Source organism: Brachycentrus maculatus, unplaced genomic scaffold (genome assembly GCF_059751285.1).
Source record: "Brachycentrus maculatus isolate JH-2025_06_01 unplaced genomic scaffold, ASM5975128v1 h1tg000176l, whole genome shotgun sequence".
NCBI lineage: Eukaryota > Metazoa > Arthropoda > Insecta > Trichoptera > Brachycentridae > Brachycentrus > Brachycentrus maculatus.
This window is the reverse complement of record NW_028280928.1, coordinates 476,445-502,538: the sequence shown is the minus strand read 5'-3', so window position 1 is coordinate 502,538 and position 26,094 is coordinate 476,445. Positions and strand designations below refer to the sequence as shown.

General features: G+C 36.6%; 1 protein-coding gene across 1 annotated transcript in view; it reads right to left on the bottom strand.

Annotated features, from left to right (window-relative positions):
- Positions 1-761: 761 nt before the first annotated feature.
- Positions 762-26,094, bottom strand: part of Epg5 (ectopic P-granules autophagy protein 5) — a 37,294-nt gene continuing 11,961 nt past the window's right edge. The window contains exons 11-34 of the mRNA XM_088262354.1: positions 24,786-24,929; positions 23,473-23,650; positions 22,607-22,840; positions 20,887-21,029; positions 20,139-20,333; positions 18,667-18,787; positions 17,468-17,769; positions 16,625-16,775; positions 15,786-15,925; positions 14,368-14,512; positions 13,054-13,242; positions 12,664-12,795; positions 11,256-11,426; positions 10,979-11,162; positions 10,151-10,357; positions 9,187-9,359; positions 7,666-7,824; positions 6,877-7,004; positions 6,179-6,357; positions 5,449-5,555; positions 4,379-4,514; positions 3,339-3,528; positions 2,659-2,853; positions 762-1,814 (exon numbers count right to left, since the gene is read on the bottom strand). Of these exons, the coding sequence (XP_088118480.1) occupies positions 1,508-1,814; positions 2,659-2,853; positions 3,339-3,528; positions 4,379-4,514; positions 5,449-5,555; positions 6,179-6,357; positions 6,877-7,004; positions 7,666-7,824; positions 9,187-9,359; positions 10,151-10,357; positions 10,979-11,162; positions 11,256-11,426; positions 12,664-12,795; positions 13,054-13,242; positions 14,368-14,512; positions 15,786-15,925; positions 16,625-16,775; positions 17,468-17,769; positions 18,667-18,787; positions 20,139-20,333; positions 20,887-21,029; positions 22,607-22,840; positions 23,473-23,650; positions 24,786-24,929 (4,210 nt within the window). The 3' untranslated portion in view covers positions 762-1,507. The remainder of the gene's footprint in view (positions 1,815-2,658; positions 2,854-3,338; positions 3,529-4,378; positions 4,515-5,448; positions 5,556-6,178; positions 6,358-6,876; positions 7,005-7,665; positions 7,825-9,186; positions 9,360-10,150; positions 10,358-10,978; positions 11,163-11,255; positions 11,427-12,663; positions 12,796-13,053; positions 13,243-14,367; positions 14,513-15,785; positions 15,926-16,624; positions 16,776-17,467; positions 17,770-18,666; positions 18,788-20,138; positions 20,334-20,886; positions 21,030-22,606; positions 22,841-23,472; positions 23,651-24,785; positions 24,930-26,094) is intronic.

The following is a 26,094-nucleotide window of genomic DNA, read 5'->3' as shown; positions in this document are numbered from 1 at the left end:
ATTTTATTAAATCAGTTTTTTCAGTATTTTTTAAAGTATTTTTAAGTCCAAGAATCTGGAACTTATTACAAAAGTATAATAAGGTATAATAATACCCATGAAACCTATAAAATTGAGTATTCAGATAATTTAAGTTCGGATAATGGAGATTCTATTGTAATAGTTTATTGGTGAATACCATTAAATGAACCAAATGTACATTTCTTTTCCATTTCTATTTGCCTCAATTCTTTCAAAGACTTAACCACTTAATGCTGATGAACGAGCAGTGTTCACAGACGGCACATGTGACATATCGTGCCAACTCGAGCACTGCTCACATGTTTCAACTTGTTTGCACTACATAAGATAAACAATTGAACTAAGATTGCCAGTTGCCACATGACGCTTTTTATTGGATTTTATTAGAAATTCCTCGATAAATGACCAAATTTATCTTTTTATTTAATTATTTATATATTTGCCGCCTTCGTGGTATAATGGTCAGCGTGTTTAGCTACCGTGCTAGAGGTCCCGGGTTCGATTCCCAGGGGGGGTGAAAATAAATATTAGTGACCTTACACTGTAATATTTATTTAATATTACCCTGGGCTGGTTCCTGAAGCGCAAGAGTGATCACCTTGCCTCCATGTTAGTAATGATCAAGATAACACTGCGTCAATTCGACGCAGTGCCCTATGCACCATTGGGTGCGGATAAGGGTTATAAGTAAGTAATTTATTTTAACTGTTTTTTATTACTTCTTATTAAAATTAGTTGTATTTTATTTTTATATTGGGTTAAGTTTTCTTTAGATCTTTTAATGCTTCTGTTTTATTTTCTCAAACTGGGCATCTTTTTAATTATGTAAACTCTGTTGTACTGATAGAGAAAACTGAGAGGAATCGTGGTCCTGGCAGAAGGCAAACATCTTAGCTGCGCAATATAAGAGGTTGGACCGGGATGGACCGGGATGAGACATGTGGGAGAACTGTTCCGGGTCGTGCCAACGTCAGGGGGACCTGATACGGTACAGGAAGAAGAAGATGAAACTCTTTAAATGAATAAAAAAATAAATCCAATATTTTCAACTGTATAAAAAAAAACACGAGCATTAAGTGGTTAATACACATAAAAACACATTTGAAAACGTGTCATATTTATTAAAAAAGTATTAAATGTTAAATCAAACACCATTTTTTGAGTCTTCTAATTTGTATTTTATTGTTAACAAAACACATAAAAATCAATTTTGTGAAAATGGTTTTGCCTAGTTATGGCATTTTCAAAGGAATGTCATAAGTTTGAAAATACAATTCATTGACATTCATTTGAAAATGCCATTACCAGGTGAAACCATTGTCACAAAATTGATTTCTATGTGTTTTTTCAACAGCAAAATACAACTTAGTAGACTCAAAAAATCAGTGTTTGATTTAACATTCAATACATAAATTAAAATGGAGTTCTACAAATTAAACGCCGAATCTATAAATTCGAAAAGTAGCCTATTTTAAGCACCATTTCATCACATTTTGAACAGTTCACACGTCGTGTACAAATAGTTAACGTCCGTATAGAGTTGCGAGCACAAGTCGGCGACGCTCTTGAGGCTGTCCTGGATGGTGTTGTTCTGGTGCGCGAGGAAGTGCAGGCAGCTGCTGATGGCGCTCCGGCTGTCCGCATACGGCTTCTGCTCCATCATGGCCTCCAGCACGGCCACGCTCCGGCCGTAGGAGCTGCCCTCCGCGCCGGCGGCGGAGGGACTCGACTCCCGGACCTTCTGCTGGAAGGCCAGGATCAGGCAGAGAGCGAAGCGGGCGATAATCCGGAATCTGAATGATATCAATTGCAAACAACCGTTGTAACAAACAATCATTAAAAAGTGTACTTATCTTAACACACTAAGGACAGGTGTTTTTTACGCCTGCGGACCGCTGGCGAGAGGATTTGATAATTGTGTACATATAGTTTAGACCTTAACAAACAGAACGGAAAGAAATACCTTTCCCGTAGTAAGTGTGTTGAAATAAAAACAAAAGCAAAATGGAAATCAATCAATTATTTGTAACCAACAATAGACATCTCAACAAAGATGAAGAAGAATATAGAAGTCTGGGGATTTACAGGGCTTACGACCGTCTTAGGCTTGGTTATGTGAATGGTCGTTAGTTAGCCCTGCAAATGCCCAGACTTCCATATTCTTCTTCATCTATGTTGAGATGTCAAAAAATAATGTTAATCACAAATAATTGATTGATTTCCATTTTGCTTTTGTTTTTATTTTAACACACATATTACAGGAAAGGTGTTTTTTCCTGTTGAGATATCAACAAAGAAAACTCCTAATCGTAGATAATCCAGAATTGTGAATAAGTATTCGGACACTCAAAATGCTGTAAATTTCATTAATTGATTTGGCAGTCACTTTGTGGTAAAATCTATTCATTTTAAATTTATGTTTCACTTAGTAAATACCACTTTTTCTGAAAATCTACTGTGACACGTGTTTCCATGCATTCCGCATCATTTTCAAATACGGTGTTTGAAAATAATGCGGAATGCATTGAAACACGTGTCATAGTAGATTTTAAGAAACAGTGGTATTTACTAAGTAAAACATTATTAAAAAATGCTGAAAATTTGTTAGGAAGTTGAATAATGTGGTTTTGGACTGACTTGTGCGAGGGCGCCCTGTTCTCCACGAGGCGCATGGCCTTGAGCAGCCCCCAGACGGGCTCCTGCGCCCAGCGCTCCAGCAGCGCCTGCAGCAGGTTGAGCGCCCCCAGCGTGCCCGCGCGGTCCATGGCGTGGTCGCCCGCCAGCCAAATGCAGTAGCACACCCACAGACTGCACTGCCGCTCGCACACACACCTGAAATCAAACTCGTTCAATTAACCACAAAAAAAAAATATACATATATATATATATATATATATATATATATATATATATATATATATATATATATATATGTATATATATGTATACATATATATACATATATATATATATATATATATATATATATATATATATATATATATATATATATATATATATATCATCAATCGTTTTGCCACACATTCGTCTGAGGGATCGCATTTCGACTGCATTCCGTCTGCTCTCATCCTTCTTTTGCCAACTCCATGCTTCGCTTCCAAACATTCCATCCATAATGCTTTAATTATCCAAAAATCCATTTAAAACTATGATTGCATTGCAATTTAGAGGAATCCTTAGTGATCAAATAGAATTTTTTTACGACAAATTTCGTTTTAAAATCAGCAATGTGACCTTTACTCTGGGTTGAACTATTTCAGGGTGTATTTTGTTTTAAAATCAGCAATGTGACTTACTCCGGGTTGAACCCGTTGAGGGTCTGTAGAACGCTCTTGTCCAGCTGGTTGAAGGCGCTGCCCTGGAAGTTGGTCCGGTCAGTCGCCTTGTAGGTGGCCAGGGCGGTGAGGAGGCTGGAGGTCCCGATCAGGTACTCCACGGAAATAACGCAGTTGTTCCTCCATCTGTCTACGATGAAGTTCCACTCGCCTGGAATCACTCATTCCACTATTTATTCTGCATTTATTATAACATATTATTTTGTATTTGGTACTCGTTTGAAAATGCCATAACTAGGCGAAACAATTGTTACAAAATAGATTTTTATGTGCAGAAAACAAAATAATGAGTTTTCTACAGCATGAAAAAATACTCTGGATGTAGATTGACATACCTATTTGATCTTAAGATATTGAGGGATGTCCTGAATTTGAATAAAATATATTTATGATTCCTTGAAAACAGTCCGCTGTACAGATACCGCATTAAGCAACAAAGACCAGGAGGAAAGGTTAACAATAGTGATATGCGTTAAAGTGCATATCCAGCAGGACCTCAATAAACCAAACGCCAACAAATTTACCCTCTGACTAGTGGAGCGTTCAGATTACAGTACAGAGAATCTGTAAGATATTTTGATCAAATAAAACAATTATGTATAGTGAAATATTAAATGTATTTACTCAACTTTTTTAAATAAATCAAATATTTTAGTTGATTGAGATTTATTAAATGACAAGTAAAAAGCTTTGCGTCACAATATATGTAAAAGCATCTTCTCTGGCACAGAACTATCAACTTGGTCAGCCCATTTTAGGCATGTATTAAGGCAGACACCGCATTTGAATGGGGAATGCTTGCTACTGCTTCAGAGTCAAACATCTCTTCAACTTTCGCCGTCACATTTTTATGTTACTTGCTCATTATTTATTATTTCATCGTCAGATAGATTTCCCTTTTTAAGAAGCGCGGGAAGGAAGAGTGGGCATTAGCACAGGTTAAGATTGTAAAGGTCCTGCTGTAGTTAGTTAGTTTGAGTTACAAAGAGTGAGTGAGTTACCTTCGTGTTCGAAGAAGGCCAGTAGTGTGTGTTCACTGAGTGTTGCAAATACATCCCTCTGGGTGACTTGGTACAGGCACGAGATCAGGGACATGAGACACAGCTTCGGCGCATTGTTTATCCATTTTATCCATTCCTAAAATGTAATCCAACATATTAATTACAAATAAAAAAAAGTTTTGTTTTTAAATGCAGTAAAATCATGTTTTCACATTCATCATTTACCTACATTTGTAGGATTACCCGTTTTTTACATAGTAAAACTATATTCCCTTTTTATTTTCACTAAAATCAATATAAATCCACCCTGATTTTAATCCATGGTCATGCAACATTATTTTTCTACCATTTTGAGAATAAAAAAAAATTACTAACTCAAATCAACAAAACCTGGTTACAAAAAAAAAATTTACTCATTTACTTTATGGAAAGATTATCGACATTTTGTCTATGTGAATTTTAAACCAATAAAACTAACAAGGTAAAGAAACTTCTATACCCGTGTCGAAGTATGATGCATGCAAATATAGAATAAATTATCAAACAATTCTGAGGCCATAAGGTTGAATCTCCTATGACTCTTGTATAACTTTAACAAACTATTAAAAGTAGTTTAGTGCAAGTAAAAACAGTAAACAACCCTGCACCGTGTTGAAAATGAACCCGGTGATATTGAGTATTTTGATTTGCATATGGCTTTTACCATCCAATTTTGTCAAGGGCTAATTTTACACTAAATCTTCATACATTATTTGAATAAAATGAATGTGTTGCAATAACCCGCAATCGCTAGATGTTTATGTTTCGCATTTCATTTTAGGCAAGCGACAACCGACACAAAAAAGGATGAATGAAAATAACAAATATAAAAGATGTAACAAATAGTGTTAAATTTAAAAAAAAAATCAATTATGTAAAAAAAATATTAATTAAATCTATAGTAAGGAATGGTAGGACTAAATTTTTCTATGGATTTTGAATTCCTTAATTTAACACAATTTTTCATCAGTCCATAGAAAACCGTAATTGTTATGTTTTACTTTATCTGATTTTTCAAGATTTTTCATTACCTCTTGAGCAACATGTGAGAGCACCATCATGTTCATCATCAACACAGCATTGCTCATCAGACTACATCCTTCCGCCAGCTTCTCCGATTCAGAGGTGCTCTCTGTACCTGAAATAATATGTAACATTTTAATCAATGCTAGTTACGCATCCAGTTTTTATATAGTCAAATGCATTCTCTAATATTTTGTTTTCCTTAGCATTAATTAGAAAATAATAAGCAAGAAAATTTTTTATTCTAACTCAACAGAAATCAAACCTGGTTATTTCAAAAGTATTTTAATTTAAAGCGTTTTTAACACATCAACTACTGAAAACGGACTAGCTGCCTTTTAGACTCCAACCGTAAACCGATTAGCCGGTTTTTCCAACAAAGTGTCAGGTTGTGGTCCCATGGTTAGTGTCGCGAACTATTGAACCCACTCTACCACAATTTGATACCTACATATTTCTAATAATGAGCCGCTTAGGCTCAAAAATAGTATGAAATTGAAATATTTTTGTAAATTATAAAAATACGAATATTTCTTTAAAAAAAAAAAATTCGGAACTACAAAAGATGCAATTTTTTATTGATATAAAATTGCATCTATTGTAATTACGTAAAAAGGTTGGTTAATTACATTTAAAAATTAACACCTCCCTCGCACTATCTTCTTGATTTCATCAATATTTTTAGTTGAACGATTAGCAAATGAGAATAAACAAAATTAAGTCTAATATAATATTGACCTAGTGTCATGGTGGTGTCCTGGATTCGCTGCAGCAGGTCTCGGATACTGGCGGGGACTCCGGAGCAGCTGGTGGCGGCCGTGCCAGACACCCACGCCCTGACGAGGCAACTCCTCTTGGCGCTCCACTCGCTACTGATCTCTCCGTTTGGCACCAGTCCCCCGACCGCACACAGCAAACTAATACCAAAAAACCTTAATTATACTAACATAAGTGAAATATAACTGTAGTATACTGGCAAAAAACGTTAACTCTAAAATCCCTGTTATTTATTCGTGAATGAAATATCCGCTATTAAACTTAAAGTTGAATTTACGCAGAAGGAAAGATAAGGGAATATGGCTGAAGGTTTTTTTTTTATAATGGCAATTCCTGTATTCTTTACACTGTGATTGAGAAATCACTGCACACATTTGCTGTGCTGTGCAAACTTTATTGGGTGAGTTGCACTCTTGTATGTAGTTAACGGACTGGTTGATGCCACTGGTTGCATGTTTTCCACTGTCAAAAGATTGGGACATCGGCTGTATATTCTTACAATGTCTGGGGTAAGTGTCCCCTCACTTTTATGGATGAGCCTTGTAGTTCTTGATGCACTCAAATGTACAAGTATTTTTTGTAGAATAAATAGATATTGAAGATTCCTACACAAAACCTCACAATAAGAGAGTGAAAAAATGTTATATTGTTTGACTTACGGAACAAGGCGACTGGAATGGAAAATTTGTGTTTGAGAGTTGTTTGTGGCCATAAACCAAGTGACACTTTCCTTAAATACTTCTTCACTTAGGTGTTTCCAGGGCAGATTCATAGCATCATCCAGCACCTGTCACAAGAATATGTATGTAAGTGACATAGTGCGGTTACTGAGATTCCAATCTGCATGAGCTTTTTATCACAAAAATTCAGATATTTTAAGCTTTTGATGACAGGAGTTTTAGATTATTGTAACACCTACATGTATATGAAGGCACTTTTTAAAGACCAATAGAAAATCACCATAGACAAAGAGAAAATACACATTTTTCTTTCAGGTAAGCACTTAATAAGTAAGCACATAATTCACATTGAAAATTTAATTAAACATGAAAATTCACCATATTTTTAAGCAGATGGAGTACAAAGTGAAGATAATTTCAATTTTTTTTTATTGATGAGGGTAGAATACAATGGGTGAAAATCTGCTTTGTATTTCGTATTTTTCAGACCTTTAATAGCTTTTGTGAATTTTATTAATTGATTCGGCAGTCACTGTGGTAAAATCTATACTTTTTTAATTAAAATTTTACTTAGTAAATAGCAATATTTCTTAAAATCTATTGTGACACGTGTTTTGATCCTGAATGTATCAAAACCCGTGTCCTAAGATTAGTCATAGATTTTAAGAAATAGTGTTATTTACTAAATAAAACATAAATTAAAAATGGATAGGTTTTGTGAATTATGGTAATAGACCGGTGTAAAATCTAGCATACAAATGGACCAACCTGCTGATGGAAATCCAGTGTGAAGAGCAAAGGTAGCAGCAATCTCACGATGGCGGGGTACAAGGGAGGGGGCTGGCGCTCTAACCACGCTGCCCAGCGCCGCGCCCCCACGCACTGCAGCGTGAATGTGTTGCAAGAGGGTAAATTCAGATTCCGCACCTGAAAATAATATAATCTTTTGTTGAACAAAGCTCTTTGATATTCCAGGGGTAATATGCTATTTTTTGACATATCATCAAAGATGAAGAAGAATAAGAAGGCATTTATGGGGCTGACGACCGTATAAGTGATCACTTTACACATGTGTAACATTCACCAATCTACCCATTATTGACAACCACGCTACTGAAATTCTTGGAAGTTTTGTATACATGAACCAATTCAGAAACATTGTTCTTGAATCACTAGAACTTCACTAGAGATATCTATTGGTCAGATGGAAAGATGGTTTTTATTGAGCAGAAACTCTTTTATTAGTACGTGAGGTCCGAATCCTGGATTATAATCACATACATGAGAAACGCCAGTAAATATCATTTTCATTTGTATTATTTTAGCTTATAATTTGACCAGATAATTTATTTACAACATTTTGAGTGTGTCCAAATACGAGCACAAAAATTGTATTTGGAAAAAAAAGAGTATTTGGAAACACTCAAAATGTTGTAGCTTTAGGATGGGCTGCATTTGGTTAATTATCAAATGTCCTACAATCCCCAAACATTCCCATCCATATAAAGAGGAAAACGTTCAATGCATGTGTGCTCCCAGTGCTCACATATGGATTCGAGACATTTACCTTGTCAAAACGAATCATACATAAACTCCGAGTAATACAAAGACCAATGGAGAAAAGGATGCTAAACATCACTATCACTTTTTTGAGACAAACATTTTTCACTCTCTTGAGTGGGGTTGACAATCGCGTTCAACATCATTATTGGATGGATGTGATATTATAAAAGTGAAAACAGTTTTTACAAAAAATGAATTTCTATTTTTCAGTAAAAATTAGGAAAATTTGTTAAATTGTTAATATTTAATTGATAAATGGGAGCTTTAGAAACGCGCTCGCTGCGATACACCCAGCTTGACTGCCAAAATACATTGCCATCATTATCAGTATATCAACAGGTTATGCCTGTAGGAAGAGCTACCGCTATGTTGAACAATATCTCATTGGATATTGATCTGTTCCATGTGTCTGAAGGAGTTTTCCCAAGCGGGATTCTTCTACACCTTTAGCAATAGTTCTTGCATATATTTTATTTCAATGTATTTTTAATGTATAGGATTAAAAAAAATTATAGTTGTAATGTATATATTAATTGAAATAAATAAATTGAATTGAATTTAATTGAACAGGTCGATATATCGATTCTCGGCACTCTAATGGTTAAAATAAATCAACATTGGTTCAATCAAGTTTAGAGAATATTGGTGTGATTGGCTATATATTTGTAATAATTGATTTCTTGAACAGGGGATTAATTAGATATGAAAGATGTCATGTAATATTACTTCTGCTATGGTTTGGAGGTCAGCGAAGGTAATCCAGGAGTCCGGGAAGGCAGTCCAGGGCAGTCGGGCCAGCGCAGAGTGGATCTTGGTCAGCACGTGGGTCTGGACCACAGGGTGGGGAAAGTTGTGCGCATACCACTGCCAGGTCAGCCCGAGAAGATCATTGATGCTTCCTATTGAGAGAAAACTATTACAGCTTGCTATTTAACCAGAAATGCCAATTAATATATTTTCCAAAATAGTATTTCTTATTGGTGATTTTAGCTTATAATAAGAAAATTGCACTGCGTCAAAAAAAGAGCATAAAAAAATTTGGATTTGGAGTATTTCTGGTGGTCAAATATTGTAAAGGTAAGCTTATTTCCATTGTAGGTAGGAACTAATCATTTTTTTTCTTCTTGTGCCATTTCTTATTTTCGTCATTACGGCAACATTCATTAGTTTTGAAAGACATTCTGTCTCACTGTACCCAGAGCAGTCTCTCAATTTCTGCCTTTCATATATTTTTTTCCCTGGATGTTGAGTCTATGGGCAATTTTTTTATAGATTTTTTTATTGGTAATCATTAATATTTAAGAGATTGGAAAAGTTAACTGGCAACAATCTACGTAATGCGGAGGGCTGTTAACCTTTCTTTCGTGTGTGAACGATCAAGATAACACTGCGTTTATACGATGCAGTGCCCTATGCACCATCGGGTGCGGGATAAGGGTTTGAAGATGAAGAAACTTATTATATTTTAGACTATGAAAGAGTTCATATTTCAGACTTTATACACACCCGGTAGCAACTCTACCGAAAGCGGAGGGCTGATCACCTTTCCTTCATGTTAACGATAAGATAACACTGCATTTACATGATGCAGTGCCCTATGCACCATCGGGTGAGGATAAGGGTTTGAAGATGAAGAAACTTATTATATTTTAGACTGTGAAAGAGTTAATATTTCAGACTATATACATACCCGGTAGCATGCTGGCGCAGTAGTGCAGCGTCTCGACGAGGGCGTCGACCATGCTCTGGGGGCCCTGGTCCTCGGGGCCCCAGGGCATGAGGCACGTCCCCCGCGCCAGGTCGCCCACCCACGGGGGCACCTGCGAGCCCCCGCCCCACCAGGGCACGAGCCACACGTCCCAGAAGGTGCGCATCGCGGTCATCACCACTGTGCAAACTGGGAGACATCATTATTGTAATTACATCAAAAATTTTAAAATCTCATAATTAATTAGCCAGTCACTTTGTGGTGAAATCTATCCATTTTAATTTAAGTTTTACTCAGTAAATACCACTATTTCTTAAAATCTACTGTGACACGTGTTTCGATGCAATCCACATCATTTTCAAACACTGTATGTGAAGCTAATTCTAAATTTTAGAGTTGGGTCCTTGGGACGTTGAAGGTTGAAGAGGGGGTAGGAGCTGTTTCTTATTTTTATTTTTTTATTAAATTTTTTATTATTATTTGTTCTTATTAGTGTGAACATTTACAATAGGGGAGAGGCTTTAGTCGTTGTCATATTGTTAACTATGGAATGCAAAGGTCCCGGGTTCGATTCCCAGGAAGGGGTCAAAAAAATAAAAGTGATTTTTTCACTCTAATATTTATTCAATATTACCCTGGACTGGTACATGAAGCGGAGGACTGATCACCTTTCCTTCATGTGTTAACGATCAAGATAACACTGTGTTTATATGATGCGGTGTCCTATGCACCATCGGGTGCGGATAAGGGTTTTCAATTTTTTTTATTAAAAATTGGAATGAGCATTGAATTTTTTTATTGTACGCTTACTTTGTTTAGTGAGCAGGGGAGGACTATGCAGCATGGCCGTGCTGAGCACCATAGAGGCCAGGAGGGCTCCCAATCTACCCATTTGTGGTGCATAAGCCCCGTATCCAGAGTACAGACCATTGGGGCCGAATGACCCGCGTTTTGACCACCATTGGCGACCTATCAACTCCATACTCTCGCATGCCTGGAAGGAAATATATAATCAATTTAGGTACCACATAAAAATAAAATAATATGACAACACTATAAAAAAATTGTTCAATGAATAGTAATTTACCTGCTGGTGAGACAGGAGGTGTGGGTAGGTCTCTATGATGGTGATGCAGTGTTGCCAGGTGTTAGGCGGTAGTTTTCTCTCAAGAGAGAGGGTGCAAAGTGTTGACAGTACTTGACCCAAGTGGACAGGAAACTCCCAGGCAAGTACTTTACTTAGGTGGACGCACATCAACTGTTTGATACAAAATAAAATTCATTTGTACATTAGTACTTGCAATGATTGAATGCAAATTTTAACAATATAACAAACAGTAATATCTTTGTTTGTTGATAAATCAATATGTATTTGATAAAATAATTTTTAAGAAACTTATAACAGGTACAATAAAAATAAAAATGATTCCATCTATTACTTTTGTTCTTTTGTCAAGAAAAAAATTGATTGTTTTAATAATGTTGGCACACATTTCGTAATATTATTTTCTGAATAGTTGACTATAATTTAAATATTGTTTCTCAAATTTAAGTCTTGTTCCTGAAATTTCTATTTAATGAACATAAAACTGTCTGTAAAATGAATTAAAAAATTTAGCGATTTTTTTTTCATACATTATGTAAAATTTTAAATGGTAAAAATCATTATCGTATGATTAATGGCGACCAATGGCGCCCTCACCAATACTACAGATTACATCGTCACAATATTAAAATGCTCAAAATAAAAGGAAAAATTTATACTTAGGTAGGAATGTATAAAATGAGGTATTTATATTTTTGGTGCTTGTATAACAGAGAGATTATGCAGATAACATCATAGTCTTAGTTTAATTTGAGGAGCGCTATTTAATTCAGTTTTGATAATATATTTTCTTCTGTATCAAATACACTCATGATGATGATAATGTTTTAGGCGGGTAAAGACTGGACGCAAATGATACTAATATGGTGTTTCTTAATTCAGGAAGTTCCTCAGCATATTAAATGTCCTTTAACCTTTCCGGGAGTATGGACGTAAATGAAAATCAGTTCAAATTTTCGAAGGAGTATCGAAGTTAATGAACGTCGAAATCTGTCTGTCAGTTGGTATGATGTAACTTGTATAGCAATGACATCTGTTGATTTGTATGTTATTTTATCACAAAATGAAATCTACAGATGGTTTTATCTTATGATTTCATTTAATTATTTTTACATCATTTCTATCTTCATAATACATATTAAAGATTTTGTGAAAAAACTTTTTCCCACTTCCTGGAAAAAGTCGTACATCAATGAGTGCACTCTTGGAAAGGTTAAAACTGAATGTTTTTAGAACAGAAAATCCTTAAAAGGAGAAGATTGACATGTTCAGAGAATGTCGCTTCTTCCAACCCCGAGGGCTACAGCACCCGGAAGACATTGGAAGATTCGGAAGTCAAACAAGGAAGAAAAAGAAAGCTGAATTAAAGCTGTATTAAATTTCCTCTTACCTCATGGAGAATGAGACGATCATCTTGCGGTTCATATCCGGACATGCCGAGCCCTTCGCAGAGTAGAGATATAAAGCGACTTCTCTCTATGACCGTGGGACGCACATCATGGAGCCACCCGGATACATGAAACTGAGTATCAAATGAGTATTTAATTTATTGTTTCGGTATGATTAAATTGTAAATGAAAACACTTGTTTATTCGAAAACCTCTTTAGCTCCTCATACATATGTCGAACAACCCATGACCTTGTATAAGTCGCAAAGATATTTGCAGGGTGGGCATCCTCTGGCATTTACTCAGAGAGAGAGTATATTTGGGGAATGTGAATGGGAGAACAGAATGAGGATAGAAAGAGACACAAAATAATTATTATACGAACGCTTTACCTTGGAAAGGTAGCTAAAGGCCACGTGTGTATCCTTCACTTGGGTGCTGATTGCGGAGTATACCCTGATCATCTCCGCCGTGGGCAGCTGAGACGGCCGCAGTAAAGTGCCCACCAGGCCAATACTCTCGGCACCATGGACCTTCCCCACTAACTGCTCGCAGTGCACACCGCTGTTGGTGACAAATTTCTAAAAATGAAAATTTTATGTTGTAACACACCGATTTAACGCCCGCCGAATACTTTACTCTTCTAACAATACTCCGTCTGTCTCTTTCACACATGGCCTGTACCGGACAGCCTACATAAGACCATTCCAGGTACCTAAAACTCAGACAACACGGAGCTCCCGCCGAGTAAATATCTTTGAGCTTTGTGCCCAGTGTGCTGGACTACTGCCTAAAGATCTTTTGCTTGTGAAGCTTCTTGACTACAATACGCCCAGAGTGCTGAGCTATCACGGCTGATAAGACGGTAACAACCTTGTGCACGAACCTTACTGTATTATTTTGTAAAAATAAAGCATTACACAATTGCGTTATTATTTTCTTGTGTCTAAATAAAGAACCTTGATGTTATAATGTTAATTTTTTAAATATACTATTGACAGACGCTGTGGCGTAGTTGGGTAGATGCTCGACTGCGAAACTGACATCGCGGTTTCGATTTCCGTCAAGTGCAAAATAAATTTAAGAGAAAAATATTTTCAACTGATTTGTGTGATGGCAATGTATTTTCAACATTTACCATCCTTATCTTTACTAACCTGCCTGCATATAAGCTTCTAAAAGGAGAGTCCATGTGGGTTATTCCTTTAAAAGATGGATTACTTTTTTTCTCAGCATGCCATAATAGACTATTTTTATACAGATTTAACACACTCCATGCAAAATAATTCTTTAAGATTTCGTTAAAAGTTATTTTCTTTCGCTGGTGTTGCAACCACGGAAAAATGAGACGAATTTCACAAAAAAACAAAAAGGTACCTACCCAAATTTCATCAAAATTAATGGGTATTATAATTAACTGCACAGTAAGTGAAAAAGAGACCACACGTAAATTGAAAAAAATAATTAAAAAGGGTTATCAATATTTGAAGCAATAATTTTGTGATTTCTATTTTATAACTTATTACATATGTCCACTGGTTTGAAATATGGTAAATAGCGTCTTCCTCAAGTTTAATTGATTAGTCAACATATTAAACAAGTTATTAAATAATCATTTTATAAAAATTAAAAATATTGTATGTTATATGATTAAAAAAAGAATATTTTTTAATAAATTTATTACAAGTAAAATGAAAAGAACAAACCTCTCCAAGCTGAGTGGCAACATTGACTAGAATTTGGCTAGCCGGAGGAAACTGAGTATTTTCATCTTTAATGGCACTTAATACTGTATTGAATAGGACAACTCCTTGCTCCCCAAGATCTGGTATGTGACCACTGTACGCCAATCTATCGACAAAAATACTATGCATAATCATAATAATAATTCTAAAGAAAACAGATTTCTAGACTAATTTCATATATTTTTTATTCAAAATTTACCCGGTAAAAACCATTATTTCTTAAAATCCATTATGACACCTGTTTTTCAATGCATTCTGCATCATTATTTAAGAGTTGTGACCTTGAACATTGAAAGATGAAGACGGGGCAGAAGCTTTTCCTTATTTTTTACATATTTATTTATTTCTATTTCATATTATTTTTTGACATCTCAACAAAGATGAAGAAGGATATGGAAGTCTGGGCATTTACGGGGCTTACGATCGTCATAGGCTGGTTTCAGTGATCACTTTACACACGTGTAACATTCACCAATTCTCCCCATGATTGACAACCACATAACTCAAATTCTTGGAAGTTCTATATGTATGATCCAATTTTAAAATATTGTGCTTGAATCACTAGAATTTCACTAGAGACATCTATTGGTGACATGAAAATAATTGCCCAGACTTCCATATTCTTCTTCATCTATGTTGAGATGTCAAAAAATAAATCCTATAATTGGAGTTAATCCAGATTTGTGAACAAGTACTTGGACACACTCAAAATGTTATATTTCTATTTCATCATATGCATAATTACAAATTACATAATGTGCCTTCACCGAGTTTTTCAGTGCCAATGGCACATTTTACGAATCTTTCTTATACAATTACATGAAAAGAAAATTGTTTATGACATGCAATAAAATATGACATGGCCGAATGATGCGATCGATTTCAGATCTATCTACCTCTATCATCCATTTATGAATAGCTTTTTAAGAATTGTTGGGTAATATATCCAAAATTAAGCACGGTTATTGGATTGAATTCTACTTTTATTTACATATATGACCTGTGACGCGTTTCGTCTTATTAAGACATTACCAAAACATTCGAGTGTTTTGTTCATATATGTAAATAAAAGTTTTGTTCATATATGTAAATAAAAGTAGAATTCAATCCAATAACCGTGTTTAATTTTGGATATATTACCCAACAATTCAATATGGAATTCTACCAACTGTCTGCAGTTACAATAAATAAGCTTTTTAAGACTTGGTTTTATACAGTAACATAAGTTTCTTCTTCTTCTGATACTTATCTGCCCCAGGTAATGGGGCACTGTATCAGATTGACATAGAGTTGACTTGGTCATTAATTGACATGAAAGCAAGGTTATTAGTTCTGAATTTCATATATAGGTTCAGATCAAAATGTAGAACGATACTTACTGAGCTAATTTAGAAATGATAGCTGTGTGCGTTGCAACATCATCATATGGTTTCATTGCCTTCTCTAGGGCTGTCTTATGAGTGCTTCGGTTATAATCAATCTTCACTTTCACGTCGTCTTTAATCTTCGATTCTTCACACTGTAAATACCATTAAATTTTTAATAATATTTAAAAATATGTCACATACTATGAAGTAGTAAGAGTGACTAAATAATTTGGACAAGAAAGGCTAAAAAAAGTGATGTAACCATACAAAACCTAAGTAAATAGAGTAAATATTAAAAACAAATGGATAAGATAAGGCACATCAATATAAATATCTGGGCTTCTTCTTCCTGGTTCCATCCCAACTTATTGTCTTTGTAGACTGTCGGGGACATTGTAGACCTCATCCTCAGGTTGTGGGTCCTTCCGTTATATACAAAGTCACCTAGGCCATGCCTTCGAATCATATCATCTTTCTATTTCTAGATGTCTTTTGAGGAAGATCCGTGGAAATCACCTGGTTTACAATATGTTCAGGTTCTTTACGTCCTATATGCCCAAACCATCCTTATTGCCTTTTCTCTACCTTACTATTGATGTCAGTTACACCCAGGCTTCCACGTATGTGTTAAATCTTTATTTTGTCTCTGAGGGACACTCCAGCTGACCATCTAAGCATATAAATATCCGAGCTTAATATACCCAAACTAAAGGAGGAATTTCAAATCTCCCTAAAATAATGTTTCACTGGATAACTTGATTATTTCGGAACTTAGAAGATTTTTTTTGTAATTCTTAAAATAACATTTAGCCTGGAGTGGTGCAATAAGGAGAGATTACAAACAACATTACCTTGAGCACATATTCCGCTTTTCCCAAACACTTATCTCCGCAAGCTTTCTGCACTTTTTGGCAAAAGTCCCTCTTCTCGTATAAAACAGGTATCAGGTCGCAAAGATTTCCATCGATTGAACTCAAATTGCGCATTGTGTTGTCATATTTTCTGCAAATGTAAGTAAAGGTAAGAAATAGAACTCGGAGGACTCTTACATATAAGTAGTGTTGTCACCAAGTTACCGCTGTCACTGCGACATCTGGTGGCCCTGTTCCAAGTATTTAGCATCGGGAGCAGGAACTGTTATAGGAGAGGGATTTTTCTGTACTAGCTTTAACGGCATTGGAACAAATTTACTGAAAATATCCAAATACATAATGATGCAATGTCTAACAAACTCTTTTTGGATAAGCAGAGGAGTGCGATTACATTCTTGCCCACATCCAATTGATTCAAAGGGCACCCCAACAGATATATACAGTCTTAACTCAATTGTGATTGTATGAAGGCAGGATAATGAGTCCTGCACACTACATTCATGGATGTTGGGGTGGAACATGATGGTTAGGATGCAGACGATATAAGTGAAGAAGTTTAGGGTGAAGGACATTACTGCTATATGAGAAATGAAATGGAGGAGAAATAGTAAGTACTATAAAAGAGGAAGAGGAGAAAAGCAGCAATGGGTAGACTAATAGGGGTTGCATATTCATAATAATAATTTGGATAATCTGTACAGCGCTATTTTTGTAACAAACAAGGGCATACTAGCTTATGTAAGTCGTACACTGCTAATATGCATGAGTTCTTCAAGGAAAAATTATACATGAAAAAAATATACAATTCCAAATAATGCTTACTTTGCACATTTTTCTAAAAACTTGAGGTGATCCTTCATCAGCTTGTGCACCTTGGAGAAGTCTCCGGACATCCTCGGGTCGACCAACGGCTCCAGCCTGGCGGCCTTGTACTCCACCGAGTCCACCGACGGCTTCTCGTAGGTCCTCAGCCTGGACAGGATCCTCTCCCGCGGCGAGGAGTCGGGAGTCTTGGCGCGGGCAGGGGACGTCAAGTGAAGCGAAGGGGGGAACATGGCCGTGGGCCAGGGGACAGGCTGGAAGCTCCGTAGCTCCAGGAGATTGATGGTCTCCATCCACGCATCCTGAAAATGTGCTATTTGAGGTTTTCTTCGACCATTTGTACCACCAGCTTTTTGAAATCGCAAACATATTTTTAATTTTTTGAAATTTATTTATTTAATTTAGTTTTAACATTTTTAATACAATTTCTATTCATTTAAACATATGGCAAACTTATAATTTTAGTTTTGCTGGGCCTCTCCAAAAAAAGAGACTGCTCTCTTGTGCTTGGAGAGGGACTTACACTCAAGGTTGCCCAAATTATTAGAATTCATATATTTGACGAGTCCTTCTAGATATATAAGGGAAAAGACCAAGGTATATAAGGAAAAAGACCACAGTAGATGTGGCTCAAAGAATCGCTGAGCAAAAGTGGAACTAGGCAGGTCATGTGGCACGTATGTCTGAAGATAGATGGATGAAAAAAGATGCTTGACTACAGGCCTAGAACTATGTCCAAACACTTTGGACATGCTCAAAATGTTTAAAATAAATTAACTGGTCAAATTATACGCTAAAATAATTTGAAAATGATGTTTTCAAGCGTCTCTCAAGTATGTGAATATAATCCAGAATTCGGACCTCAGATACAAATGAAAGAGTCTCTGCTTAAAAAAAAACTTTTCTCATGCCACCATAGATGCCTCTAGTAAACTCACGCATAGTGCGTTACAAGTTTGATCAATATATCTAGAAGTTCCAAGAATTTGAGTAGTGTGGCTATCAATCATGGGAAGAATTGGTGAATGTTACACGTGCGTAAAGTGATCACTTAAACCAGCCTATGATGGTCGTAAGCCCTGTAAAAGCCCAGACTTCAATATTCTTCTTCATCTTTGTTGAGATGTCAAAAATAATGCAAAAGAAGATAAATTCGGTGAACAAAATTAAATTGTGGATGTGCAGAATACAAATCTTACATTATCGCCAGCTCTCAGTCTGTCAAACTTATTATTGTAGGGACGCACAAATCTCTTGCAATCAGAGATGTCTTTGGTGTACATGTCCTCATCCAGCCATGCCTGGAACGCTTTCATCAACCTAAAAATTTAAAAGAAAAATATAAAAATCACCTCAGAATATGAACAAATAAAAACAAATATTTATTTAAAACTTCAATAGAATATAATGGCGTTGGCGACATATCGCTAAGCAACAATACCTTCCAACCAACCAAAAACAGAATGGTGATACTGGTCACAAGATAGTTTACAAGATCCAAAACACACAAAAACAGTCAAACAATTTCGAACATATCGCTCACTCCTTTCAACAACGTCATATATCAAAAAACTTGATTTTTCAAGAGATCGTTTTGACCATTTCCGGTACCCCAAAATTTAAAATAAATCTACGTAGACGGATACATTCCACTTGGAAACAAAATATTTTGTCCTCTGCTCCACATACTGTTGTAATAGATACGAGTGACAAAAGTAAGCTTGGAATTTAAATAAATAATACTAATGAAGAAAAAAATATCGAATAACATCCGACATGGGACCTAAGAGCAAAAAATCAACGTCAAATGAGATTCGACATTGGACCAGTAAGGGTTAAAGTTTAAAAATATAATAAAATGTATTAAAAATAATTATCAAGCCACTTATTGAACTTTTTTCTGTGCAACAGATCTTTTTAGGTAAAACCTGAATGTTTTTTCTTCATTTGAAAAATATTAAGTTTATTTAAAAAAATAAATAAACAATACTTTTTCTTCAAAATGCAAACACAATACTTTCTGCTCTGTAGTGGGTAAATATTGAGTTAAAAACATGCCGCTTTTGCTGGGATATAGTATATTTTCTGGGCATTCCGAAAACATGCACAACTGAAAATTGACGATTTTTGATATATGACGTTGTTGAAAGGAGTGAGCGATATGCCTCTTTTGGCCATAGTAACTTTAATTATAATGCAATAAAATTGTAGAGCCTGTTTCCATTATACATAGTCATTGAAAATTGAAATTAAATATAAAATAGCTATTACTATAATTTTGTCCGCCACCGTAGTGTAATGGTCAGCACGTTCGGCTACCGTTTTGGAGGTCTCGGGTTCGATTCCCAGGGTGGTGAAATAAATAAAAGTGATTTTTTTCACTGTATATTTATTCAATATTACCCTGGACTAGTACCTGAAGCGGAGGGCTGATCACCTTTCCTTCATGTGTAAACAATCAAGATAACACTGCGTTTATATGAAGCAGTGCCCTATGCGTCATTGGGGTGCGGATAAGGGTTTTATTTCTGCCGCCTTAATTTGATCGATCCATCGTCTGGGGGATCTTCCACTTCCTCTCTTCCCCTCTAGGCTACCAACCACAACCAGTCTTTCCAGGCTATCCTGGTGAACATTATTTATGATTAAAAATTATTCAAAGAAAACTCACTGCGTTTGACACTCGTGGTACCACTGTCTCTCGTTAGACCTGGATCTGAAGCCATCGGGGTCATCACAGAGCTCGATGGCCTTAGTCTTGTGATAGTTCTCCGCTTCCGACAACCTCGCCTTGGCTCTGGCCAAGAGTCGGGAATTCACCAAACCCTCGAAGAATAACGGCCCGACTGGTTTGGGATCCCTAGACCTGGAACCATTGACAAACCCATCATCCGGAGGGAAAAGAAGTGTAACATTTATCAATAGATTTATATTATCCACTGACACTTCGTGATGGAATTGCATTTTAATATATTATTAGATTAAAACCAATATTTTTAGCTTTTCCACTTTATTTTTATTTGACCAGCGACCGGATTTCGTCGTTACCGACATCATCAGACTGGTGATGTCGGTAACTGTCGGTGATGACTCACCAAAAAATGAAAATATGACCTAAGTAAAAGTGCCTTAGTTTTCGAGATATTTTCACTTTCATAAATTTTCCGAAAATCTACACCTTAAATCAGTTTTTGAGTGCCACTTTTTCAAATTTTCATATTTTAGGATTCTAATTTATGTTTCACAATAAAACACAAAAATAATTTTATTTAACATACACATTTTTCACTTTACTAAACCAAAGCAATTGTTTACATCGTAATTCCTAATAAATGAAATAATTATAAAATCAGCTCATTTTGGTAGTTAATGTGTTTAGATTTAGACACGCTCAAAATATTGTGAAGAGTATGACTCACTCTAGAAGGGTGGCATCGATGTACAGGTAGAAGAAGAGCTGCCAAATGAGAGAGTAGATGGGGTGATCGAGGGAGAGCGAGATGGCGTACTGCAAGCTGCGGTAGATGACCAGGCCTCCCGAGCTGTCAGGGCCCCCGACACTCTGGAACAAAGCGAGGTATGATCAAGACATCGAATAGTTGCTGGCCACACAGGCAGGTCGGAAGTGTTCTAGTGGCAAGCCAAGAAAGGGGATTTCAAATTTAGCTCCGGAAAAAGGAAAATAAGAAGTAAGATCCTTCAGTACTATTTTTTTATATTTATTTGTTTAAAATTGATCAATGTTTTACTCAGATATCATTATTTTCCTCGTAGTGGGTTCATGAGCTACCCTAACTAACTAACTAACTAACCATCACGCCGCTTCTCCGCAGGGGTAGGCAGAGAGAATAGAACGCCACACCATTCTATCTTTGTTCATGCATCTCCTCATACACACCCGCCGATTGTTTCGACTCCTAACCAGACCGTTTTCAAGTATTTGGCATACCTGGTCATGCCAAGTTTTTCTCGGTCTTCCTCTGCTCTTTTTTCCAATTACATTTGCCTCATAAATTTGTTTTACCGTTTTTTCATCACTCAATTGTTCTACACGTCCAAACCATCTCAACACACCTTTCTTAATTTTATCCATAATGCTTGTCTCAGCTTTGTATTCCTTCCTTAATTCACTATTCGAAACATCTATCATACATAGAGCTAAATGAGCTACCTGCATTGCTTCAAGATCTCAGCTTACTTAAATCCTCACGGTTCATGAACTAGTCACATCGGTTTAAGATGTCAGCTCACCTAAATTATCGCAGTTCACGGTGGGTTCGTGAACTACTCGAATCTCTTTAAGCTCTCAACTGGCGTACATTCTTGCAGTTCATGAACTACCCGCATCGCTTTAAGCTCTCAGCTCACCTAAATTATCGCAGTTCATGTTGGGTTCATAAACTATCCGCATCACTTTAAGCTCTCAGTTCTGATTAAGTGCAATAGCTCGTACTTGCAAGCCGTTTACCGAACAGTTAGCAGTTCACTCTCCGTATTTTTTTGATGATTTGATGTTTTTGGTGGTTTTTAAAATAGTTATTTTAAAGTAATATATATTATGTATTTGTAATTTTTGTGCCCTGAAAAGTGTGTTTTCCATAAAGCACATTTGCGTTGCTGACCATATCGGTCCATGGAATGCGAAGCATTCTACGATGTAGCCACATTTTGAATGCCTCTAGTCAGTTTATAGTGCTGATTGAAATGGTCCACGATTCAACTTCATACAGGTGTACTGACCAGACATAATACCTAACCATTCTCTGCTGAAGCTTCAGATTGAAGCTGTCGATACAAAATATATTTCTCATCTTATTAAAAACTGTACGAGCGAGGATTTGTATTATATAATTAAAATATAACTTCGTTTTAAAATAGCTATAAATATTTTATTTTGACTTAATTATAATGTGTACCGGTTTCGAATCAAACCGCTTCTTTTTCAAGACTGTTAATCAGTGTTGATAAAGAAGCAATTAGCTACGAAACCGGCAGACATTATAATTAAGTTATAATAAAATATTAATAGTGATTTTAAAACAAAGTTATATTCTAATTATAAAATGTATAATCACAAAGTTATTGTTTCAAATATAAATTAGATTTGTTTTATATTTGTATGTAGGATGGGGTGGGTACCTTGAGCGCCTTGTCCAGGTTGACCTTGGCGCCCTCCTGGTGTTGCTGCAGGCGGCGCAGCAGACGCTGCCACAGGCCGGGCAGGCGCTCCAGCAGCGCGTGCTCGCCCCACAGGGTGACGTGCCACAGGTAGGGCGCCTCCACGCCGCACTGTACCAGCCCCCGCCGGCTCGCGCCGCCGCCCCACAGCCACCCGAACCCCGACGAGGAGGGGGAGCGGGCCACACAAGTGGACTGCAACAAAGGAAGAGTGCTGACAATCCATATTTCCACATGGTATGGTGAGTGGCCAACACTAATACACTGGAAGTGAGAACTGTTAGAGTGCTGAGGATGCATATAGCCACTCTGGTATGGTGAGTGGCCAACACTTATAGACTGGAAGTGAAAACTGTTAGAGTGCTGAGAATCCATATATTCAGTATGGTATAATGATTTTAGTCACTCGTCAAAATTTGCTGGAGCTTGGTTGGGATGTGTTACCTCATCTTGGCCATGCTCCAGCCCAAGAAGACCGAGGCGAAGGCACAATAATAGGCGAACTTGGGACCTCCACTACGTTAGCCCGGCGTGCTGACCATTACACTACAGAGGCGGGCGGTCATATCACAATACCATACCATATCTGTATAAGCGCCCTTAAGGTAGTATTTTACGATAATTTCATTATATAAATCATCTTAAATTATTATTATTATTTCTATTAAATGAATTACAAAAAAACAATGATTAACACTCCGAGAACAGTATTAAATAAAGGACTTCCTGGGTGAACGGAGCCAGAGGATCCGAATACCATCCCGGTAAGGGGAGGAAAAAACAAGAGGTATTCATTACAGATTACTGTTTGTATGTGCGGTATTTACCTGAATAAAGATTGTGAAGTAGCCCGCCGCATCGCTGATGGCCTCGTAGTGCAGGAAGCAGCAGCCGAGGGCCACGTCCAGGAGGTGCACCGTCACCCACTCCGTGTGCCAGCCCTCGACGGAGGTCAGCCAGTGCACCCACACCATCAGCAGATTCCTTACCGACTGCAGACCGAACCTGCATCAGGAACCAAGGAGGAATGATAACTGTTGGGCTGAAAAGTTTGTAGCCTGACACATAGATGGCGTTACTAGAATTAAATCCATATGATTTTTACAACATTTTGAGTGTGTTTAAATAATTGTTTATAAATCTGGATTATCTCCAACATAGATGTCGGTAGTGAACTCACATGAACTGTGCCACGAGTTTGATCAATATGTCTGGAGGTTCCAAAAATTGTGTAGTGTGGTTGTCAATTATGGGTAGAATTGACGAATAGACAGACTTTCATATTCTTCTTCATCTATGTTGAGAAGTCAAAAATATGATTTTTGGTTAGTACCAACCTTGAAAAGATATATGTATAAATTTGACAGCTGTCCGACAAATGGTTCGTGTGATGTAACATTGTGAGTGAAACTACTTTAGTTATTGTGAAAAATGTCAAAAAAAGAATTTCGTAAGTATGGGAAATTTTCTCCGCCTCCATGGTGTAATAGTTAGCGCGTTTATCTACCATCTTTGTCTGCCTCTGTAGTGTAATGGTCAGAACGCTCAGCTACCGTTCTGGAGGTCCCGGGTTCGATTCCCAGGGGGGTCAAATAAATATAAGTGATTTTTTCACTGTAATATTTTTTCAATATTAATTACCCTGGACTGGTACCTCAAGCGGAGGGCTGATCACCTTTCCTTCGTGTGTATATGATCAAAATAACACTGTGTTCATATGAAGCAGTGCCCTATGCACCATTGGGGTGCGGATAAGGGTTTTATTATTATTATTATCTACCATACTGGAGGTCCTGGGTTCTTCTTCTTCTTCTTCTTCATGAGCCCTCTGACCTCCACTGCTGGATTCCTTTTCTCTCCATTTTCTCTGATTGGTTGCTGCTTGCAGCCAGTTTTTACCCCCCCCCCCCTAGCAACTATGTCGTCGGACCATCTCTTTTGGGGTCTTTCGACACCTTTTTTGTTCTCCCGAGGTCTCCGTAAAATTTTTGGGGTCCATCTTGTGGGGTTCTTTCTTGCAATATGTCCTGCCCATTTTAATGTTATTTTTTATTTTATCTCTCAGGCTAAAACCAAGCATGGACCTTTCCATGGATCGCTGTGTGTTCGGAAAGAAAAAAAAAAACAAACAGTCTCTTACGTTTTATAATTCTTTAGTTGAGCTTGCATCATGCTGACCATCAGCTTGACAGCGGGTCCGGCGTAGTCCCCTATGACTAGTCTGGTCGCCATCTTGGTGTAAGTCTTCTCCGTCCGAATAATGATCGTCAACAGATCCTTGAAACTGGAATATTAAATGGCAAACGATAATTTCAAATGTAAAATAAACCTCCAACGATTTAAATAAACATACAAAATCAAACGAATACCTCTTTTAGTCAAAAGAACCTACTTCCAACATCCATAAAGTGATTATGTAATGAAACTTTTGTTAAAAGAGTTATTTATAAATAAAAAGTGGATGTGAGAAAATCTAAAATAAACTTTATAAAATTAAACAACTTTGTTTTAACCACTTTTTTATTATAAGTACACTTTGACCAACCGGTTTCGACAAGAACCTTGTCATCATCATCAGGGTTTATTAAATTCTAAAACATTAAAATACTCATAGTTAATTACATTCCTTTACCAAAAACATCCACACATTCCTTGTTCTTGGTTCTGGTTCTTGTCAAAACCGGTTGGTTAAAGTTACTAATAATAAAAAAGTGGTTAGAACAAAGTTGTCTCGTTTTATAAAGTTTATAACATGTGCCACAAAGTATCTGCGAAAAACATTAAAGAAAATCTATAATAGATTGCCTCATTTGGCCATGTCTTATTTGATTGCATGTCATATCATTTGATTGCATGAAATTTATAGAAATTACATTAAATTTATAGAAAAAAAAACAAATTTGTATCCAGATTTTACTGTGAATTAACATTTAAAAGCTTTCAATATCCCTGTCACTGCCAATCTAAGTAAATACAAGTTTGTAAAACCACCACCAAATTTTCTAGAAGTGCCCCAGTGTAGGCAGTGACAGGGACTAGTAGTTAGTTTACTTAATCAGCTAGATCTGATTCTGATCCGACGTTGGCCGGTACACAGACGCCTCTACAACCCCGACCAGCACAGCAGACAGACACGGAACAATGCAAAGAAATTTGCAGAACATACTAAGTCATCGCATTTCCCGCTCAACTATTTTACATAGATACTCTATTACAACGGCTCAACACAGGCCATGCCTAAAGCGCTGTAATACATATACAGTGAAACCTCTATATATCGTTTTTCAAGGGACCTATCAAAATGAATGCGGGAAAACAATGAATGCAGGAAAACAATTTGTATGACATACCAGTAACTCGAGTGTACTTTTTTGCAAATTTGTACAAAAATAGTTGATTTTAGAAAAAAATACAAAAAAACCGAAATGGGTATCATGCAAATTGACAAT